General features: G+C 39.6%; 1 protein-coding gene across 1 annotated transcript in view; it reads left to right on the forward strand.

Annotated features, from left to right (window-relative positions):
* Positions 1-26198, forward strand: part of pcdh11 (protocadherin 11) — a 106896-nt gene extending 80698 nt beyond the window's left edge. The window contains exon 7 of the mRNA XM_062476481.1: positions 24567-26198. Coding sequence (XP_062332465.1) covers positions 24567-24973 — 407 coding nt within the window. The 3' untranslated portion in view covers positions 24974-26198. The remainder of the gene's footprint in view (positions 1-24566) is intronic.
* Positions 26199-26913: the final 715 nt, after the last annotated feature.

Raw genomic sequence — 26913 nt, forward strand, 5'->3', positions numbered from 1 at the left:
CTTTGACCATTCAGTGACCCTAAAGGACACTGAGACACAATCCCTGAATTCCTTTCCTCCACAAACCCCTCTGCAGAGTAATCTTTGTCAGCTATTGCTCTTATGGTAAAATATGCTATCTCTGCCTACCAGTCTATGTGAGAGTTTCTGCTTAATCCTCATGAATACATGACTTTGTGCGCATGAATAAATAAAAAGCTGCTTGCCGGGTAATTGAGGTGCCGTGCCACTAACAAACGAGGACACAATTTGTAAATGAGAATTTTTTTTCCCCTTTCCCAAACTAGACCCGAGATGATTAATATCAAATTAAACCGTTTACCAAAATCATGAGACACATTTCGCCCTCCTCTCTCTCTTCCTTCCACGTTCTCACCGAATGACCATATAATCTACAGGTCTTTTATGTGGTTCAGACCTTTTTTGATTTGCGAATGTATGAGTAATTCAGTGTGGAAAGTCTGTGGTGATTCTTTGTAAAAGGGGGTAAGCAATACATGTGCCATTTGTTATGAACCACTTGTCCCTCAAATATGGATGAAATGGAGGTACTAACATGACTTCAATTTTATATGCATTACCTTACACTATTAAGATTTTTGGGAAACATGTTACATTAGGTTGCATAACTATCATGTAACTACAATATCTGAGTATAGCAATATCTATACTCACAACATAGCATTTCCTATATAAATACAATGTATGGTTTAGCGATACAAGTTATTACACAAGTGAAAGTCAGTATTGGGGAGGTTGGGCTTTCCGGCGGTAAGTGTATGTTAACATTGTTTGTGTAATTGTTTTGTAACACAACAGCAAACTATTCCTTACACCCCTCCCCAATACTATACCTTCGTACACTTTTGTTAGAAACTTTAGCACTAACACTTAATCCAATCTAATACATGCCAATTCCTATGTATCTACAATGCTTTTTATTATAGGTAGTACATAGTAGTTTATAGTAGTTTATGTAACCTTAATGTAAAGTCTTGCCAAGTGTCATAAACTGTAATTGAAGTACAGAAGTGAGTGACCATAAACTTTTTGCTTGAAAGCAAGAGAAGAACATTCAAGATCCTGTACTATTTCTCATCTCAACTTATATTTTCCAACTAAAACACTTCAAAAACACAACTGAAAGATCTAAAGGTGAGCTTTCATCGACACCAGTCGGTACCCATCAGAATTTATTTTGAGGTTGACTGATATCTGTTTGAATAGATGTATCTTACAATATTAGCTCAGTATCTAGGTTGCAGTTACTGCAAACAATTACACCTTGATACTCATTTGATACTATCTGATAACCGAGAACAGGATGTAAATTACGTAATTAAATGTAAAAAGATCATTTACAGCTTTTATCCAGTCGATCAGCTGGACACCATGTATTTTTCTGGGTGTTCAATATCCCTCTAAAGCACACCCTGAGAACTGCATTGATTTCTGAGTTTCTCCTCCCCCCATCCCATCCCCTCACACCCTGTGCTTGACCCACTTATTTTCTCATCTTTCCCTGTTTCCTCATGAGGGTTATGCTTGCACACTGCTTTCCCCATTACAGTGTGGACGTCCGCCAAGTGTGCTGTACCACCTAACTGTCTGTCTCTCTCTCGCTGAATGAGTTAGGTGATACCAGCTCAGTTAGTCAACATCATAAATCACCTAACAAATTGACATATGTGCCACAAGAGAGGCGATCCTTAAAGGAGTCTTAGAAGACCACATACAGTTGAAAGACCCGAGCCATGATGGGTATTGACAAAACACTGAGTTAAAACTAAACCATGGCTGTGCTGTGTCCCTTCTGCAATGGTCAAGCATCGCAATAAAACGCAAGGTTGTCAGTGTAAGTTATTTTTAGTTTTACAGCAATGTTCATTGATGACAGGAGAGTACTAAAATGCTTATTTTCAGAGAATGACAACAGTGTAAAATAAAAATAGGAACGAAAACTTGTGCAATGCCTTGTCAGTGCCGAACTTTACTCATTTAATATATTGTTCAGGGACATATTAATCCCAAGATATGCAGCACCACTCAATTCATCAACCTTCTTCAAATTCCCCCAAATATAGCCTGCTAGAAGAAAAAGAAAAGCATGCTCTCTTGTGCACTTTCCAATCCATTGAATTCTAAGACAAAAAAAATGAAATTGTCTATTGATACTTGCTGAACCAAAGAGGCTGACGGGAGACAGGCTGGCAGCTGAGTTTAAGCCAAGTTGCCCTGGAAGGCTGCATAATAATTCTTAATAGGGTTGAACGCAAGCTTGGGGCAGGTCTGGGGAGATTCCCTCTTCCTCCCCTGGATTATCGTTTTAAAGCAGCTTCTTCACTAGAAAATGAGAAGGAACGCTGGAAGTGTGAGGAGCTTGGGGAGAGAGAAAAGGATTTAGTGCAACAATTTGGATATTTCTTGACGACAAATGCTGGTGACCAATGCAAGTGAGTTTGCCAAAGTCATATTAGATAGACTTAATTTGCTTCTGAAGCAACAGCAATGGTTGGGCTCTGGTATGCTTTGCTAAACTTTACATGGGCATTATTCTCTTTTTATCCTTTCAACACATTTTTCCTTCACCCATGGAAGCCCTATTCTTGTATTTCATGAAAAGATTTAAGTAGAATACATTATAACAGTATTGTCACTGAAATAAACGCAATAACATATGTTTTTATCAATGGAGTGGGAATACCAGCCAGGAAAGTTGATGTGAATATTCTTTTATATAAAAATTCATTTCAACTCTACACTATTAATCAAATCAAATCAAATCAAATGTATTTGTATAGCCCTTTTTACACGCAAGCATGTCACAGAGGGCTTCACATATGCCCATAGAACTGCCCCTCAACCAACCTAAACCCTCAAGGAAGACAAGGAAAAACTCCCAAAAAACTCTCAACAGGAGAAAAAAAAATTGAAGAAACCTTGGGAGGAGCAATTCAGAGAGGGATCCCCTCCTCCAGAGACGGTTGGTGGGAGAGAGGAGCAGAACACAGGCTAAACATAGTCATACAGTGTTGATGGGTTTTTAAAACACCAAAATCCATTATTCAACTTTATAGATAGTAGTAGGACAGGACCGGGAGACTCGCGACCAGGTCCAGCGTTGGCTGACCGACGACCAGGCAGGGCGTTCTATATGAGAACGCCCTACCTCCAGCTGTTTTTTTCTTAATTTTGGGAACCTTTTGGGAACGAAGATATAATACCCTAGTACTCATGAGGATGTGACATATTTTATATATATATTTGTCAGTGATTTCTCTATTGGCTTCAGACTGTTGGCATCTTGAGATGTCATAGCGTTGCCGTTTTATTGTTTCATATGGGATGGTATCTAAGGAATGATGCAAATCCAGCTCACAGCATTGAATCTTTCACACTATGCAATATCTTCGAGAAATTGAGTCCCCTTATATTTTGTTATTCAAAAACCAAATATTGCCTCTTAATACTGTGTAGTCATGAAGAATATGTGTATTTAGTATCCTACCCTATGTCAGGAGGAGTCTTTGGAATCCAAAACGCATGACACTGGCTCATAGATCAGCAGGATATCCTGGGCTCGTTCCTTGTTAATTCATGTGTCCCTGATCATCTTTTCATTGCAATAGAATTTGCGTGACGATACGACCAGGATTTGAGCAAAGAGTATGATTGCTCTCCTTGCTAGTTAAATGTTTGAAGAAGGCATGCAATTTGAATAGCTGCAGAGCTCATTAATATGAATTTGATGCAGTGGAGGGGAAGCCAAACTGAAGGAGGCTGTTAGGAACTTTCTGTGCCTAGTTCTTGGGAGTCCGTTTTCTCAGTTTTTTATCTGTAGTGGAACAAAACTTTACTGAATGAGCTTGTTTCATTGCTAAAAACAATAAAAATGGCTAAATATTCTGTTAAAAGTCATAAGTCTGTTATACGGGAAACACTAAAATGCTATTTGACTTAGGAGAAGTCTGACTAAAGCTAACAGGATTACATTCATTTTCTAACATGTACTTATGTTGCTATCATTTGCACATTTATAATCCAAAATTCTTTGCATGAAGATTTTGAGGAATTATTTATGATCCCCAACATTACTTATGACAGGATGTCAATCAACTATCTTATGAGTAACGCAATGATTAGTAAAAAATGGAAGGGTACCATGCCTTTTCATAACTGGTATGAAGTACTGTACTATACTGTACATAACCCAAAAGGGAAATACACGAGGCCTTTGTGCTTGTTATCTGTCACTCATTTCCAAAAAGCCCCCCTGCTGGTTTCCAGCCCCAAACTCTGCTACTCTTAAAGATGTGTCTGCCGCAGCAAATTATTAAATGGTGTTTCTCAATCCCAAGGGTGTCAGATGCACCATAACAAATATAATTTCACAATATGGTAATGATTACTAGAGGGAAGCAAATAAAGAGAAATGCAATGAAGTAAAGAAGGACTGAGCTGCAGACAATGGATCTGTACAGTACCTCCGTATGTTGACAGATTTCACCATAGATATATATAAAGGGTAGATGTCTCGTTATGCCACTGCATACTTCTATTCTATAAAAAAAATAACATAATTATTAATAAGTATGCAGTGGCATACCGACATCTCTGACGTTGATAACAAACCAAACCGTTTAAAAATCGGTTGAAAATTGAGAAAGTTATGGTCATTTAAAAAGTACATGTAGCATCAACACAATGTTATGGGTAAGCGAGTTGACTGTAGCAAGATGGCCGCCATGTGCGGACGTTCTAGACTCCGCCGTAAGACATCTAGTCTTTATATATATCTATGGATTTCACCTCCTCCAGTTTTAGTGTCAGCTGAGCAAATGTGACTGACAATTAAGCATGTTCCAACGCAAACGTTACTTCCAATAGTCGTTTCTATGTGTAGGTGGGGTGGGGGGAAGGGGCAGGGGCAGGGGTGGCAGACATAGTGCAATAGACTTTCTGTCATCGGCTCCTTTGGCTGATAAAATTCGCAACGCAACTTGGGCAAAAGGGGGCCATGCAGAGTTGACAGATTCTATCATGGATGACTTTAGCGTACCGGAGCACCACTGTTTCCCTGCCCTCTGTGAGGGACCAAACCAAGCCGAATAGCTACTCTACAACAAATGGATTCAGTGTTGCCTTGGCGTTTTTGCTGGTGGTGAAGCTCATGTTTTATGCGTTACATTCATTCAACTGTTCAGTGCTGCTTGTGTGTGTCCTTGCCCTAAATTCCTTTGCTATTATAAGCTGAACAGATAAATGGAGGATACATAATCAAATTACAAAACAGCTTTCCCCTCACGCGTTACTGGGCTGGGACGTAAAAAGAATAAAAAACGCCACCTTATTGTTTCTCTATTGTCTGCAGCTAATCTCTTTGATGTTGTGTCCCTTTCATCATTAAAGCCCCACTGCACCCCAGGCAGCAAAAATATCAACAACAAAAAACAAAGTTGGGAATATTAATAGTCTGGAAATAATAATTTAACAAAAGGAATAAATCTGTGCCACTCACTGCTGAGAACTAATAGGCCTACAGTATACAGTAAGTTGAAATTCATTAACTGACACCACAGCCTATAATTGGGATAAGCATTGGTGTAAGTCAATGCCATAGATTTGCCCAGTGCCCTCACACAAAATTCATGGGTATTAAAATAAGGTCACTAATGTTGCCCAACCGCAAAGTGGCTGCTAGTATCTGAGCACTTATTGGCTTATTTGTTACCCTTATTCGTTTATTGATTATATATTTGAACTCCTAGTAAACACTTTTATTACATTTACGAAAAGAAAGCCTTTCAAGAAGATATTTGATTGAAACAGTATGTTTCTTTCTTACATTGTAAGCCTATAGCTTTAATATTTGTAATGACAGAGAATCATTCTCACAAGCATTCTCAGCATGCATCTGTGGTCTTGATATCATCATTTCTCACAGACATATCAACACCAGCGGTATTTTGGCTGTTTGAGTGTCGAAGCTACAGCACATACTCATAACTTATTTACGGGTCAACTTCGACTTGTATTCACAATGCACCCAGAAGCCCAATGCGAGTATACAATCTGCCTGTTTGCTAACTCTGACTGTGCTACTGCACTGTATATCATGTCCCCGTTCCCAGTCCAGCCAAATGGTGAACACAGGCAATTTAAATTACCCAACTACCAACTTTATTAAAACGTTTCCTTGTGTGACCTACACTATATATTGTGATGAACTGGAAGTTGGCATGCAGAAACAAGTGTGTTTTCAAAGAACAAACCTTTTACCTTTTTTCCCCCGCAATTGAAAAGGCAAAGTGCTGTCAGGTTCAAGTCCATCTGGGGAACTATGGACCCCCTCTGTCTCTGTTGTGTGCTTTCTTCCAAATATCTGTCTGGCTTGTTTGTTTTGCCCCATCTTTTTCTTGAGAGCTTTGTACGACTGTAAAAGCCACTCCAAAGACTCATGTCCCTCATGTTGCCCTGACAACAGACATGATAAATGGATGTTAAATGGTCACCATGTGGGCTGATGAACAAGCATGTTAATATGGGCTCTTTCTGACCTTTTCATATTCTTGTCTTCTCGGAAGACCTTGGAATATGTTCTAAATGTTTTGAAATGGTGTGTTGTGTGCTGTTTATCGCCAGTGGTGAGGTCCAGCAATCATCGAGAGCAACTCAGCTCTATGATTGCGCGCAGCCTTTGAACAAACCTATTCCCAGTTGAATTGAAATAGCCTTGGGCCTTTTCACAAAACTCAGTATTTTCATGTGTTCATACAGTACATTCCTGTCGGTGGATAAAAACAGATGAAACTGGTATATGGATGTGTACAATAGCCTATGGTACCTGACTAGAGCATGACAGGAGATCTTAAAGAGATCTCATAGAGTATCACAAATTAATAATACTCTATTAGCAAAGACATGATATTATGAACACACACTATTTACATTGACATTTATTCATTTAGCAGAGGCTTTTATCCAAAGCGACTTCCAAGAGAGAGCTTTACAAAAGTGCATAGGTCAATGATGATAAACAAGGAGATATCCCCCAAAAAATTAAGCATATACATTGTGAAAAGCAAATAAGTGCCAATAGGAAGAAACATAAGAGCATGTACTTAAACAAATTACAAATTAAACAGCATGAACCTCAAAAGTGCAAGAGTGTACCTGTAGGAAAGCAAGCAACAATAATATAATTTACAGCGAGTACAAGTAGTTAAATCAGTTAAAACTAACTAACATGCACTATTACGTGCATGTATATACAGGTCATATCTTAATTCATATATCAACTGTTTTGGTATATTTGCTAGATCTAAAGTATGTTTCTTCTTGTTGAATGTCATTGACAGCGTTTGACATGAAAACCTAAGTTAGCAGTATCAAACCTGTCATATTGTATTTGTAAACAGCTCATAGTATACTCTCGTCTCAGAGCTAGAGGAAGGGAGGTAAGATTTGACAGCAGACAACACATGCATTTGTAATGCACCATGACTAACAGAAGCTGCCACTTTTTTCTATCACTTTTTTTCTTTTAGAATGTTTTTCTTCAGTGCAAAGCTAAATGAGCAAGCTCTATGCCTTGGACTTGTCCAGTTGGCACTTCGCAGCCCATAGGTCAACAAAAAATGCTGTTGAGTTCAGCTGGAGTCCTGTTCAGGTCATAAGTGTGAAATACATTTACATTCCAGATTTCAGTCCAGATAGGAAAACCTTTGGCTTGTACAAGTTTATGTTTTCAGAGTAAATGTTTCTCATGATAAATTAGCACTGGTTCCCAACATGAACTTTGGCAGATTTGGCTTTGCATGATTCATTGGCTACATTCACAAGTACAAGCTGCGTTTGTGTTGAATGAATATTGATTGATGTTTCAGAGTAGTGGTAGAGGTTCTACGTGCTTTGCCTCAAAGCCCTGTGGAAATCCTGTGGATTCGTGTCCGAGGCTGGATGAAACCCTCAGCACAAAGGAACCCTCTGGGAGCTGACGAGATCAAGGGAAGGTGTGAGGACACTAATGAACTATGACCTTTTCTCTCCGTTATCTGACCTTGATCCAGAATTGATGCCTCAGAATCAGGAGCTTCCGTTAGATCAATTTGATGATGTATGGCTGTCTCCTGGGAAGCCTGGGTTCTTTTACATCAATGCTCAATATTGGTACTTAGAAAGACAAAGCGTGAATTTATCTTCATCAGCGACAAGATAGCTCGTCTCAAGACGTACTGTTGCCATTTTAATTAACCCTTGTGCTGCCTTCGGGTCACATGACCCAAAGGTTCATAACGAACCAACGTTGTGTTTACCCAATTTTACCCAATACAAAAACTATTTTTTTATTTTAACCTTCGCAATGTGGGGGGTCTGAGACAGCCCAACGGTTAAAAGAAAATGCTTCACTTTGTTTTTGTATGCGGTAAAGTTGTCGCAATACGATTGTGGGTCACAATGACTGATGGGTCAGAATGACCCGAAGATAACACAAGGGTTAACAAAACCTCAAAAGTTTGACTAAAAGACGACCTGAAAACTCATAGGCGTGTGGAGTACACACTACGTTTCACACATACACTTTACATAGAACACGGACATCCAACGCAGACATGAAGCTATTCCTTTACTATTTTCAATTCAAGGCATCATCAGTGTACAGCAGCAAGCATCCGATATGTCCCGTACTGTTTAAAGGCATCCACACTTCCGTTAGGAACCAAATCGCCATTGTGTGTTTCCTTGTTGTCGTCTATTGCACCATCCAGGTGGGGGTCTGGAATTGTCACCTTTGGAGGGAGTGAGTGTAAGCAGATGGCAGGCCTTTAGGGTCCATAGCACATTGCCGACACCGAATTACAGTCCAGAGGGAAACGGGATGCCTGATAACCTCCATCCCTTGGTTCCATCTGGTGAATTCTAAGCAAGGACAGCGCATTCAGACATGCAAACCCACAATTGAAATTCTGCAAACCCCATTGTCGAATTGTACGAAGTGTCATGAATTGTGGTATAATGCCATTTTTGGTATTGCTCAGGACATTCGTAAATAATGAGACAGAATGTGGCATAGGTATTTCCATTAAACATTCAAGATACAATTAACTCTTTGGTATGGTTCTTACTGTATCACTCGAATCCTTACTTATCACAGTTGGTATAAACACAGACAGTTCATTTCAGAAAACTCTCCATACTGTATATAATCAAAATGTAGATATTTTATATAACTGGTATATACAGGTATACTTTTTCCACCCCAATATTCATGGTGTCAGAAGTGACCTAGAAAGAACAGACCTCAAATGCTTGGCATAGGCTTTGTCGGAGAACAACATACAAAGACAATTGTATTGTCCCCTTACATAAAGTGCTTTGTCATTTTCTGTACGTTCTTGAGGATTCAAATGAGGCTTTCATCACAATAGGACTATCTAATTCCCATTGTTGTAGATCAAGGCTGTGTTCTCAGAAACAAATAGAAAAGAAAGGATCCGGTATCCAATTGCAGCCCCTGTTCTGTCCTCTGGCAGTGTATAATCTAGCTGCATTCATGTTCATGCTAATCACAACATACTCACAACCACAGAATTACCCATGAATACAATTCATGCTGGTATAACTTTACAATGGGCACTGGCAGTAGCCTATGAAGCCATCTATATAAACTGCACAGATATGCTTACGAGGTACACTCATCCATGGTAAACATATTGTCTTGCTTCCCGTGCTTTTGTAGGCCAGACGAGGAGTGAGCAACAAAGTGAGGTGCTATCCACTCCTCACACACCCACGTTCAAATCCACACCCACAGAAGTACTCCCATAAACACACTCTTTAACTCCCTCTCTATTTTCTCTCTCCCTCCCTCTCTCTCACTCTCTCTCTCTCTCTCTCTCTCTCTCTCTCTCTCTCTCTCTCTCTCTCTCTCTCTCTCTCTCTCTCTCTCTCTCTCTCTCTCTCTCTCTCTCTCTCTCTCTCTCTCTCAGACACACAAACACACACGCTCTTAATACCCCAGCGACAGCATGCAGTCACCCAAAACACTATATACACTCATTTGTTTGATGGCGGAAATCCGTCTATCTGTGGGGAGTACAGTAAGCAGACAAGACCTCCACGGCAACAGCAGCTGTTTCCACTTTTGTAATGGCTGTAGGATGTCAGCTCATATTCTGGCTGGTAAAGCTGTCACAAATCATTAATCCAGGCCTGTCTGTGGGGCACTCTGTCAAGTCAGTTTGGACATCAGGGCTAGACGTAAGGGGCACAGTTTAAATGGACGCTTCACGGTTTCACACCCACATCCGCGTTACCTTCCGGAAAACACCTGACTTTACCCAGTGTCTCTTTTGCTTCTGTCAGACTCTGTTATAATTAGCGTTTTGTTCAGTCCATTTGTTAAGTGAGTACTTTCAGTACAACAGAGAGGTTGCTCCGCAACCACAATCTCCTCATAATATATGTTTTAGCTTGCACCCAACGTCAAATCATAATTACAATGTATTGCAAATTGTGTCGACAGAACTCCCAGCTCAACCATTTTTGAGAAGTACAATGTTTCTGAAGACCCCTGTACTCTTGCTGGTCGGGGGACACCATACTTTGGAAACTCGGGAACCACACACCGCTCCTGCAGAGGCGAGAAGTACATCAAGAGGCTTAGCTGTAACATTAGTGCTGCCTTACATGTGAATGCAATAGGTTCTGGATGCAACAAGACCGAGACTGAAAAATGCATTGGAGGAGACAGGTTGTGCCCTCTACTGGCTACTAGGAGTGAGAGAGAGAACATATTTGGTTGTTTTCCTGTAATTTTATTGGATATGGATATTTCCATCCATCGTGTTGTATGCTGTATTGTAGGGTGAAGAGTACCAACTCCACAGCAAAGGATTACCATCAGCACCTTCTGTGGCAGCAATGATGGGTTGTATGTGGGCATAATAAATGTATTTGTGATATGCAGTTTAGTCTCTAGAACTGTATGTTGGCACAATACAAACAGTGTTGTTTTTAGGCTGTGTTGAAAGTGTGAGCGATTATGCCGTGCTTCAAGGGTATTTTATTTTCATCAATCTTCTTTGCCATCACTGATTATGTGGCTTGAGAATCGGAAGAATATAATGATACAAGAATAAAACCATTTAAGGAAGACATACAGTTTGGATTTAGCTCATAATTGCTTTTCAAATGCTTGCTTTACGGCTGCAGTATTTACTTATCTGTTGACCCCTGCTTGCTTCATAGGAATAGGACATAAGTGTCCACAGTGGAGTCCAGACCTTGGTTTAGTATGTTTTGCATTCAAGTTGTTAATAGGTTGTTTAGTGCAAAGGTCAACCCCAGCGATTTAAACAGGAGTATATTAAGTGATTGACCTAATTAGGATGGATGGCATCATACCAGCGCCTTCTCGTGTTGGGCCTCATGTAGAGTAATGTAACTAATTAACTTTGCCTTTTTACAGAAAAAAAATATCTTTTTTTATTGCTTGACCTTTCATGTTGGCCATTGACAGACTTGTGATCCAGTGCAAATTTCATTGCAGAGACTCATCTTCATTGATCAAATTGAAAACACTGGCGTGAGGTTAAAGAGGGAGCCAAGGAGTTGCACCACGATTTAAGAGATCCGCAACACTAGCTGTGGTGTGTCAACAGGCTTGTGGTTAGCAAAGGTCATTTCATTCATACTGTACATATACTGTATGGCCAGGCTTATTTTTTCCCCAAGAAAATTGCCTTTTAGAAAACAACTCTTGCTTACTCACTGTGGACATGGCAGGATATGCACATAGGTATATTATATACTCCTTTTTGATTATATGAATGAAAAATACTTAATACTTACTTACCCTTACGTACTACTGTTACTTTTTTCTTTACTATAGTTCAGTCATGTAATTTTATTTCTGGTAGAGCAAATTTATTTATTTCAACTTAAATAATTGACGTGTTGTTCATGGATCAGTCTTCTCACAGAGAATACAGACACAATGCTTTTATTTTCGTTATTTTTTCATTAAAACCTGAGAAGAAACATCAAAGGCAAACTGGATAAAAATGAATTAATTAACAATGTGGACTGAATGTGTATACAGCAGTCTACATTTGCAAATTACTATTTACCTCGGAATAAGACACTTATCAGAGCCATGCAGACATCACTGCACACCTCAAAAGAAGTTGTGTTGACACGAGAGAAGAAAATGCATGTCTCCCTCAGACAGAATTATCCACTTCACAGGTATTTCCAGTTTACAAAGGCAGACAGCCAGGTTGGAAAATTAATAGTACCTTTTCTTCCTCTGTTGCCAGAGTTTGTTATTCATATTGTGAAGTTAGCTTTCAAAGAAATTTTGGATTTGTTTTGGATGATTGTTCTAACTGTTTCCTTTTAATATCAATTCACTGTTCGATATATACTTTCTGTTCCTTTTCTAGAAGGCTGCTGTCAACGAACACCCTGTACTTTGAATTCCAAGCCAGTCGACTTTCAGAAATTGAATCTCTTTCTCTATATGATGTTTAGTTCCTCCCGCAGCATTTCAAGAAATGATCTTCAACAGCAGGTTTGACAATGACAATGAATAACATTTCTTTTAAAAAGGCAATAACCTGAATTGTGCAACAACTTTAAATGGTCATTGTTCTACCTTTATTTTAAAAGGCCTGAAAGAACAGTCCAGTTCAAATTAAATAGATGACTCAGATACAGTAGACCTACCTACCATTCTTTTTAGTCCCTCACAAAATGAGTGAAACAAGTGAAGTGTTTCCTTAAGCACTGTTCTTATACATACGGTTTGTCCAATATACTACCCCAGCATTCTCTTAAAGGTAAGAAACAGTATGATGTCTGAATACATTACTAATGGATCATGAATAAAAATGTCCAGGGTCACCCAGAAGCAAATTAGTAAATTAGTTTGCAGCTTGCCAAAGAGATAAATGGCCCATACCCAACCTTTCCTAAATCTGTGTTGACTCCCTCAGATCCGACATAAGTAAATAAATTACACAAATAGCATGGGCTGGGAGTAAGATAATGGAACAAAAGCAACGAATCCAGCTAAAGGATGTCAAATGAAATGATGCTGAACACGACATTCAGTCTGTTATAATCTAGCTTTGTCGTGTAATATTTTTAACTGCAGATAAACCTTCAGTAATAAAGGCTCTTTTAAAAAGACAAGATTCTGCTATTGTGATTGCATTCCTTTGGCATTGCTGTCTGAGCTGCAGAGAGCAATGCCTAGACAATATCAGACCTTTCCAGACACAGATAAAGACAATTTTGTTCCCTAAAGTAAGGTAAAACATGGATAGCCGATTCAATATTATGCCCGTGTTTTGTTGCGACATTCTTCTTCACATGAATTCACATTAACACGTTTCCGCTGAAATGGTTTTTTCTGCTCTCCGCAAGTGATGTGGCACTATTATTCTGGTCATGAACAAGCCATCGCAGGTTTAAGACAGAGACAATGCAGAGCCGAGGAAAATTTGCAGATACAAGTAGAAATGTCATACAGGATAGATTCACTCTGGTTACACATATGCAGTAAATTAAAACCCCTGTGGAATTGCATTGTAGTGGAGGCTAATATCATGATTTCAATGACTGGTCCCACTTCCATTATCATGGCATGGTGAAGAAAATTGTTATTGAAGCTGAGGCAGATAAAAAATGACAGTTAGAGAAGATCTACCTTCCCTCTTTCATTTACTTAAAGACTAAAAGAACAGGTAATCAAAATGTTGCAACAGTCACTCAACTGACTAGAGAAACAGTTTTTTGGTTTGGTTTTTGTTTCTTTTTTTTGGGGGGGGGGGGATTGGTCTAGACAAACTTTTAATTTCCTCTTTCTCAAATTTTGGCTAACTCCTACATTACCAATATTGCAGATTCTGGATGGAAAAGGATGGGGGTGGGGCTTTTAGGTTGAGAGAATGTCATAAATCAACATTTACCACTGGCTCTGAGCTATTGACTGATGATTCACTGCTGCATCTCCCTTCGCCTTTCAAATGAAACCCAGCGGCAGCGTTGTATGAAACAAACATTTTGCTGATTGACACAGCATCGAGTCGGAGAGGCAATTGTGATTGCAGAGCCTGTCAAAGTTGGTTAATTGTTTTTCCCCTATACATTTTGTCATCACAGTATAGGTCAAGTCATGTTGTTTAGTTTTTCTATGTGGTCAATGTATATTTCTGGAGGATGAAGATTAAAACCATTTAATAAACTGTAGTCTACATAAAATTCTTTGGAGTGGAATTGTTCTGACATACTACAGACCTTAAAGGCTATGTTACATGAATTCGGCATTTTGTCTTGATGAGACAAAGTGTTTACTGTGTTTGTGTGTGGTGTCGCCATCATGTAATCATCATAATCCAAACATTTGGATTCACAGCCGTAACTAGTCAGGCAGATTAACTGCATACTCGTAAATCTGTCAGCCTTCAGGCCCAGGCGGACCTTCGTTGTCCAGCCTTGGAGGGGTTAATTGGGTCACTTTCGATAATCACATTAGGGATATTTCCGGAAGAAATATACCTTGCTGAACTCTTGTCTTGATTCGGTCGAACAGGGCCTATGTATTCAATAGCAGCTGGGTTCAATTTGAGTTAAAATGTCTTCTTAAATAGCATGTGTAACTACCTGGGACCTGTGTGGGTCTGTAAGTGTGTCCCCATGCCGCGCCCAAGGTCAAAGTAGGAGTAGAGTTTTAATTGAAAATGAAATTGTCTACCTGATAGGTTCAGCTAATTAGCAGAATTAGAGACGAGACTGGAGAGTCTGGGATGGGGCTAATAAAGAGGACAATTCTGTAATGGTAGTTCCTAAAGCCTCTACATGGGACAACTAGGCTGTTCTGCAGTGGTGAGTGCACGATTTGGAAGCCAGGTTCCTTCCATTTAGTGGGGCTGCTTTAGCCTGCTAAGCAAGAGTCTAGCCACAGCTTGGACTATGCATATGTGGGTCTAGCAAATGTGCACTAGACTAGCATTTTCGGTCAAATTTCCACCCCAATAACAACTTCAGCAAGTGCTTCTTTTACAACAGTCAACTATGCAGCCCCATCCTAGACATTTCCACACCAGTTAATAATAACGAAATGAAACGTATCAGTGTTTCTGTCTTCCCATGGTGAATAGGAAATTATCATAGAAATGGGTACTGGTCTCTTTATACAGTGAGTCACTCAAAATGTCTTGAAATAGACTTGGGATCTAGTTGCTGGTGATGTCATAGCTAACCGAAAATTGGGGCTGCACTGTACTAGGAATTAATTTAAAGTTGCACATGCCATGCACAACTGCCCCAATGAGTTTGTGACATTTGTGAGGAGGGGCATTAGTGAAGTTGAACCTCCTCCCAATGCCCTCCCTAAGCTCTCTTAACCCTTGTGTTATCTTCGGGTCATTCTGACCCATCAGTCATTGTGACCCACCGTCGTATTGCGACAGATTTACCGCATACAAAGACAAAGTGAAGCATTTTCTTTTAACAGCTAGGCTGTCTCAGACCCCCCACATTGCAAAGGTTAAAAGAAAATTATTTTAATTTGTTTTTGTATTGGGTAAAATTGGGTAAACACAACGATGGTTCGTTATGAACCTTTGGGTCATGTGACCCGAAGGCAGCACGAGGGTTAATGCATCCTGACATTATGGCCCATCCAGGACGCCAAGCATGAGACCAGACAGAACACAGGGTTTGTGGGGGTGTTTGCGGGTTAGCAGGAGAATAATAAAGTGTGTGTGTGTGTGTGTGTGTGTGTGTGTGTGTGTGTGTGTGTGTGTGTGTGTGTGTGTGTGTGTGTGTGTGTGTGTGTGTGTGTGTGTGTGTGTGTGTGTGTGTGTGTGTGTGTGTGGTGATTGGAGACCTTGGGGGCTGGTAGGGACACAAATCAAAAAAAGTGTACAGTGTTAATGTTTGATGTTTGATACTAAAGGCAAAAAAAAAAAAACATTGGGGTCAATGAGTTCCAGGCAGTCTTGGAAGAACAAGCAGTCAAAGGGGATATTTTCTTTGGCTCTTTCCCTGTGGAATGTTCTGCCCTCTAGAGAATTTCCCCTCATCATCGTTGACAAAACCCAATCAGTAGCAACCTACATCCACATAGCATCCTGTTTTTTCTTCTTCTTTTGAAACTACTTCATTTCAGCATCTGAAAGTTGCTTTGTAAGACAAGAATTGAGTTCAGATAGGTGAAGGTGATAATGATAAAAGAGCTTCATAAAAAGGTGCTAACAACATGCACATCAAGGCTCAGCCACTTACTAACAAGAGAAAATAAGGTTTTAGAAAAGTTAATGGAATTACTGATAATTCAGTCTCTTTATGATTATATGACAGATGGATATGAAGAATATACCGTAAGTGGACTGTGCTTGTTAGGTAGTAATTTAAAATAATCTTCTTTTCTTTTGAAAAGTTGATTATACCATAATGTCAAAGTATACTATTCTATTCCTAGACACAGTTGATAACTGAAGTTATGAGAGTTATATGGTTTGGAGGCAGGAGGCTTTGCCCTCAATTGTTTCCCTGGTACATAGTGACTAGATAGGAATCCTTTCACCCATACAGCATGTGAGTGCTATAGAAGTACACAAGGGGAAAGAAGCAGAATCTTGTCTGATTACTCTGGAGGAATCAAGCCATGTTTGCTGCCCTCTAGATCTCTGACTCTCTGTCTGTCTAACTCTTCCTTACTTTCTTTCTGTCTTTCACTCTGTTGTTGTGCTGAACCATCAATGCCAGTCCTTTGACAAGGAGACTGCACTCACGGCCCACAACACAAGAACCCACAGACAGAAACATTACCACTAACACTAGCATCTTTTTCTGACTAGTAAATAAGGGTGTCTGTCAGCTGCTCCTTGTGTAGTGGAAATGATTGAACTAGGTCTGTGTTTGGGAGGGGAGAATGACAGTCAATGTCGAAACGCAAAAATTATAGATCAGATTTAATCAAATACACAGTTTGGATGTTTTTTTATGTCTGTTAGTGATACATTTTCTGATTTACCGTCCTTAGTAGCTCATACAAATATATTAAACATGATAAGGTCGGAAATTTCATGTTTTTTCTCTCTGAAAGCCATAGCTTTTTCAGAATAACCCCTTTTTAGGGCATTTGATGGACTTATCACAGGGGTATAAATAGGACAAAATTCATTATTCAAGGAGGTTTGAGTGAAAAATTAATACTTGTCCCCTGAGGAACCACTACACCGCCTCAGAAAAGAAAACCTTTAAAGTGTACATGCGTACTGGGACCAGGAGTGCCTGCCCCTTATATTAACCGTTTTACTACACAACACACTGATACAGCAAATCCTGTATGCAACCACTATTCAGCTAAGCAACTGGTTTACATATACCTTTTCCAGACAGCTTTGCCAATACTGTCAATACGACACGACTGCTTGTGAGTCAATGCCATATTATTATTCTTTAGGTCATCTTTTTGTGGCCAAAGTGTGTGTGTTTAAGAAGACATCGTTGTCAGATGTGTCACGGACAAAAAAGGGGAAAAAGTAGAAGCAGACACATAGCGCAGAACAGATCCCTCCGGGCTAGCAACATAAAAGATTGCAGTTTCCTAGATCCCTCATGCACTGAAATAATGACAGTGGTGTTGGCGACTTGTTTTCTGCCTGCCAGTTAACAGCTGAAAGATAGACTCGGCTGATGCCTTTGTATCCACTTACTATCTGTCTGACCACAGAGGCAATAACAATAATGTATGGCTAAGGGAAAAAGGAGCTAATCATTAATGACTACAAGATATATAGCATATGCAGTGGTGGCACCTTGTTTATTCCACCTCTTCTTCTCCTCTGCTGGGCCCACAGGATGTAGAGACATGACAGTGAAAGCCGGGGGCAGACCTCAACATTAATTTGATTCATTCTTGGTTTCCATAATAATTGGGGCCAACAGGTCAGTCTGATGAATTTTCTAGTCACATGATGCATGAAGTTCTGAAACCACATACTAACAATCAGTTTCTATTTGTACATTCAGAGTGTTTGTATCTATGACATGTTTGTCGTTTTGGACCTTTTTGTATACACTGTGGCTGGGTAATGACAATGTATTGTCCAGGCCATATCCAAGGAACACTTAACTTGTTTGGATCAAAAAGCTTCCCTTTTTATCCAGTAGATTGTATATAGAGCTCTTGTATGCTGCAAAGCTTTTTGAAAAACATCAAATCTATTTGTCAGGTTTGTCTTTATCAACCTATTTCCCATTTTTCACCTGAAAGTTTTATGCTTGCTCTCTCTGAGAAATTACGAAATATGGAGATTTAATACGTTCATATGTCTGCAATGAATTTTAAGGGAGGCCTATCTCTTTGTGCTCAACCCTTGGTAAATATGCATTTATGTATTACTTCTTTCTAGTCTGCAACACACATCTACACAACAGCAGTATCCTGAACAAGCTCAGAAAGTCTATCCTAGATGAGTCCTCTTCAGCACTCTCTGCGTCGTCGCGGTGATCAGTGCTGATTGCTGATTGTTATGGTGTTTGCACCTCTCATCTATTCAGCCCATGCTGTGTGTTTGGCCAGCGTTGATTGTGTTGATGTTGACACCGACGGCTGGGCGGCTGACAGAGATTCAGCCCATCCTGAAGACAAGACTAGCCTTCAGACATAATGAAGGAGATGCAATCAGTACCATCACGACCAAACGGAAAAAAAGTCAAGTGGCAGGAATAAAGCTTGTCCGCAATTTGTCTTTATCATTTTTTTCTCCTTCTGTTTCTGTCTCTATCTATCTCTCTCCCCTCTGTCTCCCTATCTTTCTCACTTTCAACTTTTTTGTTGACAGAAATGGTGGTTATGGTGTCGCTGTAGCCTTCGGCTTTGGATGCTATTCATTAAGAAGGCTTAGAAAGTTAGTAGAGGAGGTGGGTGTAGTGCAGTAGATGGGTACATTTACATTCAATTAAACCTATAAGTTCTATTAGGTTTTGTTGGTGAGGATGGAAGCTTCAACCTGCAACATATATTTAATCAAGAGTAACAAAAAGAGAGAAAAGTGTTTGACACTAGGTGTTCAGGAGAACCTTTCTTTCTTTGTGCACTTTGTCCTTTCTCTCTACTTTGTTATTTGTTTGGGTGTTTTAATCTCAGCCAAGTCAATAATATTCTTTGTGGTCTGAAATTGTGTGTCGGGAAAAAAAAGAACCTCCTCTTTCTGTTGAATGTACCTGTCTGTGACTTTTCTCTCCCGGAGTCCCAGATAAAGTAATCATTAGATGTTGTTTTCTGCCTGCAATTACTTTCAGTTACAACGGGTCAAATGGGAGAGAATAGAGGAAGGGGAGAGAAGGGGACAGAGAGCAGACAAGGCTAGATGGATTGCAGCAGTGGAACTGTATGGGTCCCACAAGTACTGATAAATACGTATGCAGCTCTGAGACCGGCCATTGTGAGGAGAGCCTCGACAAATGCATCAAACGTAATTAGTTCAGAGTATATATGAATGACCTTTTTTGCTCTTATCTCAGGCATATTGTCTTCTTTAAAGGACCCCATTCATTATAGGCGCCTCTATTTGTTTTGGAAATGTGGAAAGAAGGGACAGTGAAAAAGAAATTCTGTGGGACTTCAAGCTTTTACGGTTTTCTGTGGCCTGGTTGACTTGCTCAAGTGAATGTGTGGCATGGAACTTCTTCCACTACATTATTTTAGATGTCCTTATACAGTGTCATCTGATATTCCTATCTGGATGTAACCCCCTCTACCTTAGATCAGCGACACTGTCAAATGCCTCTAGAGCACACATCATTGGAATGCGTCATCATTGAATCACCATGGATTTTATCGTAATTTCATCAGGTTGTCAAGACCTTGATCTCCTCACCTCAGAATAGTTCTTATAGATCATAACGCATGTCACCTTCCACAGTGCATGAGGTCTTTGACCTCAGTGGCACAGCCAAACCCTCTTTCCAACAGCAGCGTTTTATTGCCTCAATTGAATATTTACTCTCACCTGCCCTTGTCACCGTTGACAATGACAGCGCTTGTCATCCCATATTGCTTCCTGTAGGATTATAATCCTCTTTTTGGGGGGTAAAAACCTGAAAATGTATGAAATCTGTGTTAAATCGGTTTTGCGGGATTTTGTGTTACTAATTTCAATTGTAACTTACTTGTGCCTGCAGGCCAGAACCACACAGAAAGAACCAACACACACATGAACTAATACCTCTAGAACACACCATGCATGATGATGATACATGTTCATGCTGAAACCAGATGTCTTCTCAAAGCTTGGTAATCGTTGAATGTATCATGAAACCACATGAATCCGAAACCCAAAGTTTTAATCAATCATGAAAGTGACTGAAATAGGAACACTAAGAGAGAGAGTGAGAGAAGGAAAGTGTATCATGTAATACAGTAGTTGGCCTATCTGTGATATATTTGCAGAGATTTAGCTATCCAAGTCATGCTTGTGACATGCAGCATAATGAAAACGTCATCTTGACTATTCTGGAATGGCTGTGAGGTTAAATATCCTCATTATTATTAATGACCGTTCATTTGCCTATCCAGATGCTGAATTTGAGTGGGTGTTAGGCAATGTAAAGTGATAAAGTCTTTGTAATTACAAATTCAATTATTTCCTTTCAAAATTCATTGTGTTTGACAGAATGGGATTCCGTTAATCGCTGGTGAGTGTTTCTTTCTTCGACACACAACCAAAGCCTGTCTAACCCGAGTACTTGCATATTTGCCATTTCACAACTAAAGTAAGTAAAGTAAAGTCTATCATTTACACATACTTTTCATCCCATGACACGAAATACCTTAGAAAACACTCTCTTCTTGTTGAACTTGAACCACCTGACATTGACATGTTGAGGCGTGTAAAGGTTCTCTTTATGACTCTCAAATGTCAGGGAGACCCTGCCATGTTATGTTGTTAGCCATGCTTCAGAGTGAAACAGCATAGTCTTGAATACAAAGCATCTGCTTGAATAAAGTTCTTCCTATGTCTCACCTTAGACACTTGCTAGTTAGAAGAATGCATTTTATGTCATTTCAATAGAATACAATTAATTTAAATGAAGCAATCAAATGGGAATGACAATTTCATTATGACTATACAAGACATACAGAAGGAAAGTTGTTGTTGCTGTCAGAATACAGTCAGTATCTTCATTAACTTTACTACCTAACTGTGTTCAGGGAATCTAATGTCCTAAATCCATGCAATTATCTATTTGATTAGCAATAATGAGTTGGTGCATGCTAACATGATGAGTTGAATTATGGTATGTGTGCAAGTCTTAATGTGAATCTCATCAAGATATAACTAGCTTTGAGGGTAAATAGCTTGTCATTGTAAATATCCCTTTCAGGGACCTGATATAACATCTTAAAATGGTCTTTGTTAACAAGCTCCAGTAATGTGCAGCTATTGTATAGTTTTCAATGTAAAAAAAAAAAGCCCAATGAATACAATTATTGAGTTGATGGATTATTAGTGTAACTGTATAGTGTAGGAGAGGTCCTGTAGATAGATAAAGCAACATTTTCCTTATATCCAAAAAGTAGACAGTACTAAACCTTTTGGGATTTATTATGGGGTGGCTTACTCTGATGATGACATTGTTTCAGACCTACAGTACAGTAACAGTACACGTTAACTAATACGCGGACTATCATGCACCATGTTGTCAGTAAACTTGCATTTGCTTGGATAAATGAGCTGTGTTGATCCTCAACACATTGCCTGACAGTCCTTATGGTGCTGAAACTCAATGGAGAATAAATATTTGCACATCCTTTGGCAACTGTTTCATACGGTACTTCTTTTAATAAATCTTTACACATGGACGCTTGAAGAATGTCTGCCACGGACTTTACTGTGGAGAACGGAAGGTCAAAAAAGGTGGATGCAGCAGTGTTCAATAGCTAGTTTGGCTCGGCTATGTGTCGATGTTGCAGAACAAGGTTGCCATGGGCTACTGCTGTGGGATCACCTTGCCGAAGACCTTAGATCCACTTGTAGTCAGGAACTGTGCCACAAGGAAGTTTAGACTATAGAAACACAACAAACATGGATAGTGTATTGTTCTATTATCTCACAAAGACTTTACAGGTCTTGTAATTTCATATTTACAGTTTTAAGGGATTGGTGATGTTAATTGTGTTGACAGCAACTCAACACTCAAAAAGCAGTTAGCTGCCATGAACGCTGAGACAAACAAATTGCTGGCGGAGTCATGTTGTAGGACAATGGTACAGTAGGAGACATTCCACCCTGTAATCATTTTAGATAAAGCGGATGATTCAGATTAAAACCATTAGGGTTTGTGTTCTGCCATGGAATCTTTTATACAAATGATCTTCTGAAAGGGACAGAGAGGCCTTCACAGCTATGTGGGATCAGTGGCATCAGCATGGTGCGCTTCCTCTCAAAAGCTCCACGGGGGTAATTTTATTTGCCCTGAATACAAAAGGCACTTAGGCAGCGTCAGAAGGAGCGGTTCGCCTCTGGTTGACGAAAGCAGCCGGAGCTGTCAGCAACATCAGTCAAGCGATCTTCCCAGCGGAGTAGTGACTGATACAGACTAGGCTACATCTCTTTGGAAGCTGTTTTAATGTGAAATATCACTTGCAAAAATAGAAGCACTTCTGGCTGTTGACACAATTTGCCTGACAGCCCATGTTGTAAGTTTGTGCCGTTTGCACCTGGGGAAGCTCTGAAGCACCAGACACCTTTCACGTATTATGTAATTACAGACAATCACCTTCCTTTGTACTGAACTTAATGTCTTTTAGGGTGGAAAAGTGCTCTTGTAGCCCCCCCAAAAAATCATGAAGGCCTTGTTTTGTATGTGCTTGTGTGCATGCCTTGGTGTGTTTGTGGGTGCAATGGTTTGCTAGACAATGTGTGCAGTGTAATAATGAGGGAATTTTAATGTTGAAAAATGCTATGGAAACACAACAACAGCAGAAACCTCAGAAAGATTGAGTCAGGGAATAGTAGGGACTTGGCTGAGGCTAATTGTGCTTGCTCAGAGAAGGGTGAGCAGCATCATTTTAGCCTTAATGAAGGTAGTGACCCTCTGAAAGGTGACACATTTACCGCTCCACAGATTTACACACACAGGGGCTCAAAAGGCTGAGTTCAATATGGAGAGGACAGATTTGACATCATGTGGAGACTCCAAATATATCCTGGATAGTTTATATCAGGTGGCTCATTTTCAGCTGTTGTTTTCGTAATTAAAATACATTGCTTTTATACTGCTCAGGCTGCAATTACAGTGTTTCACTGTAACATAACAATACCAGCATATGTTTTAATTGTAGACTGCTTTTTTGCCGCAATATACTAAACAATATATAAACTAGTTAGTTTTATAGACTTTAAAAAACAATAAACACAGTGGAAGGAAAAAATCTCTTCAAATGACTTGGGAATAGAATTAAACAGAGCATGCACAACTTGTAATGGAGGGAACTCATAGGCCTAGGACCATTCAATTATTGATTGCGTTCTTACTTATGCAAATATGCTAAATTATTTCTATGTGACAGCTTGAAGCTGAAGCCTAGAGGACTGATGTGATGTTCAAGCAAGGACCTCTCTTTTCTTAGGCAGATAGGAAACATAACACTGTGGGCTCCTATTTGCCTTGGTGCATACTGTTTTACATTCTAATTATCTGAGTTGACAGGCTTTATTGCTTGGGCTCAATGGTGAGGCCTCTTCCTAGACTCATTTCACATGTGTTGTCAGCGAAGGCATAATGAGATAAGATAGTTTGAGTGCCTTGCTTTCCAGTCCTCTCCTCTGGATGCAAATCAAATACAGTCCTCATAACTATATTTGTTGTACCTCAAATGTCAAAAACGCTAACACAAATTCGAAAGAGGCAGGGCTTGGTTGTGATACGGTCATGTTCAGTGTTTGAGTTATCTTAATTGACCAGATTTATCTCAAAGTCAAACGAGATCTGAGGAAAAGCAAGGCGTGTCATGATGACAGGGTTAAAAATAAACAACAATTTGTTAAAATGTTCATTAAATATTTAATACGGTGAAGACAATCGCAGACAAAAACAACTGAGACAGTTTTTTCTAGATTTAATTAAGCTACAGGGAATTCATTGCATATTGTAGGTAAACAGTTGGAGCCATGGGAATACCAATGAAAATTAAATGTTCTGGTGGTGTTTTTCTCATTTCAAGATGAATCAAACATTTATTACAGCCTTTCATTTCTCTAAAAGGTTGACATTTGCAGGTCAGCCTTAAATAAGTGTGTAACTTTATTATATCAACTTTTGTATTTCATTTAGGTGATTCCCCTCATTCTCTATCCCTCTTTGGCTTTTCATCTCATAACAGTTTATCTCAATGACAGTAGTGTACTTTAGTGTGTGTGGGTGTTTTAGTTTGTATGTGTTTTCTCATTTTTCTCAATGTATTCCTGTTTTATTACACAGTTAACTAAGCTTATCTCTGTTCTTGCTTCTTTTTTCTCGTTTCCTAATTGCCTTTGCAGCCATTGAAGTGAACCTGCAGAAAGCCTTGGCAGAAGCCTCAGAGACCTGCACCCAGGAATGTCTGATCCTTGGCCACTCCGACAGCTGCTGGATGCCCCCAGCCCTGACCCAGTTCCAGACGTCCACCACCACCATCACCCTGCCTTCCTTCGGCTTCCAGCAGAGCTGGGCCCGAGGAGGCAAGATGGACGGGCGTCACACCTTGGGCCGGTCAGTACCCAAGGACGATCTGGACAAAGGAATCAACCGTCCGCAGTTCTATAACACGTTGGAGAGACACTGCACCAGCAAGAAAGCAGAGCCAGCCAAGGTCATACCTCTGGCCAGCTTCTCTTCACCTGGACAGCAGACTTCTCCTTCCTCCACTGGAGGCAGCGCCTCCTTCATGCACGAGCACCAGTTGTAAGGTCAGCAGTGACGTCAACTCCACCATGTAAACTGTAAGGCTCTACACATCCGCAGTGACATGTCTCAGATATTCTGATTAGCGTGTGTGTGTGTTTTGAGAAACAAATATGGACAAAACATTTACTTGCTCTGTGTTGCATAAGAAGAGAGCTTGATGCTGGTTGTTAAAAAATCTATAGTGCAAAAAAAACATGGAATAAATATAAAAGAATAACCATTAAAAGGAAAATCTAAATATTTGTTGAAATCCAATGTATGTACATTGTATAAATGGTAGTTCTATACCAAAGTAGTGTCTTTGCAGAAAAGATGAGAAAATGTCATATGTCCCAGTTTGATAGTTCACATATCCAGTAAAAGGATGTTTTGCATCATGTGCATTGGAATTGGCTTGGTAGACATATTGTCAAACAATTGACTATATGTACAGATAATCAAATGCAAATGCAGTGTTTTCTTGTTGAGTGAGCTGTAACTGGCTTTATGTTATTTGTGAACACCAGGTGAATAGTGCATCTATCCACATTTCTGGTGACATATTGCTTAGCATATTCAGTAAGACAAGTGACTCAAACTCTTCTGGTGATCCAACATATGTAGGCTACTTCTCCTGTCTTGTGTGAATTGGACTGCTGAAGCCAGTCAGTGGGTCTGCAGATGGGACATACTGTAGAACACAAGCCCGAAATTGCAGAACTAGGCCAACAGTAAGAATTCAGTAGAACAATATAGGTTAGAATTCAAACAAACCTGCCATAGCGATGTTTACGTATTTATTTATGTACTGAAGTGGAGGTGCATACCTGTCAATGGAAGCCAATAGTGGCACAGTGACATTTCATCTTAAATTCTCATACAGTTTTTTGAATTGGTCTTGGGAATAAAAAAATATAACAAATGTTACCGCATGAATACTACAACATAACTTTCATAAGCCATAGTTGTACTTAATAATAATGTTTTGTGTGTGGATCTTGAACACCCTCTATCCCAGCCCCACTGCCACTTCTGTGGGATGAGACGTGTTCCTCAGATGTTTGGCGTACGGTGGTTGCTACGCCTCTGACACTCCCACATCCCTACTCTGTTAAGAACTTGCTCATTTTCAACATTATCTCATTAGGCAGCCTTGAAAAGCATAGACAGATGTGCAGCAGAGCAAGCTTTTGCTTTTTCTCTCTTTTGGTTTTTAACAGTCTCTCTCTCTCTCTCTCTCTCTCTCTCTCTCTCTCTCTCTCTCTCTCTCTCTCTCTCTCTCTCTCTCTCTCTCCCTGTACTATACAATTTATGCATCATAACAAATGCTATAAAGCCAATTATGAAAATCTCCCAGCAGTCTAATTACCTTGATGTGTAATCTCCATAGTTCTCATAGTTTGGTTGACGACTATGAACACCCGTCTACCATTACGCAAATGAAAGGCTACAGAAGCAACCTTAGGAATAGCATTTTATTTGTTTTCCTTTGAGAAGCTACAGCTCATATCACCAGCTAGCGCTAACTTTAACAAGCATTCTCATATTCATCCTATATCATACTTAAGGTGTTGACTTATTGCTTTCACTAAACACTAGTGTGTGTATAAATCGATGTACAGTTGCTACAATTGCAATTCTATGGCAATCCGTACCAAATTTTCTCCTTCAATGTCCAATTAAAATATAGCATATAGATTTGTTGTGGATTCATTTTGACTGTCATAGGAAATTAACATACAAAAATGAGTTTGCTTGTCTGTCTGTAACATCCCAAAAGAAGGCAAAAGATGAAACATACATGCTCAGGTCAGAGTTCCATCAACCTAAAAAGGAGCAGTAACATATGCCCATATATAACAGTATGCAGATGTCAAGGTTATGGCATTTGTACATTTAATGAATCCTCAAATTAAATGGTGGTCATATCCCTGATCTTGAAATCTATTTTAAATTAATTCA

This window comes from Osmerus eperlanus, chromosome 13 (assembly GCF_963692335.1).
Source record: "Osmerus eperlanus chromosome 13, fOsmEpe2.1, whole genome shotgun sequence".
NCBI lineage: Eukaryota > Metazoa > Chordata > Actinopteri > Osmeriformes > Osmeridae > Osmerus > Osmerus eperlanus.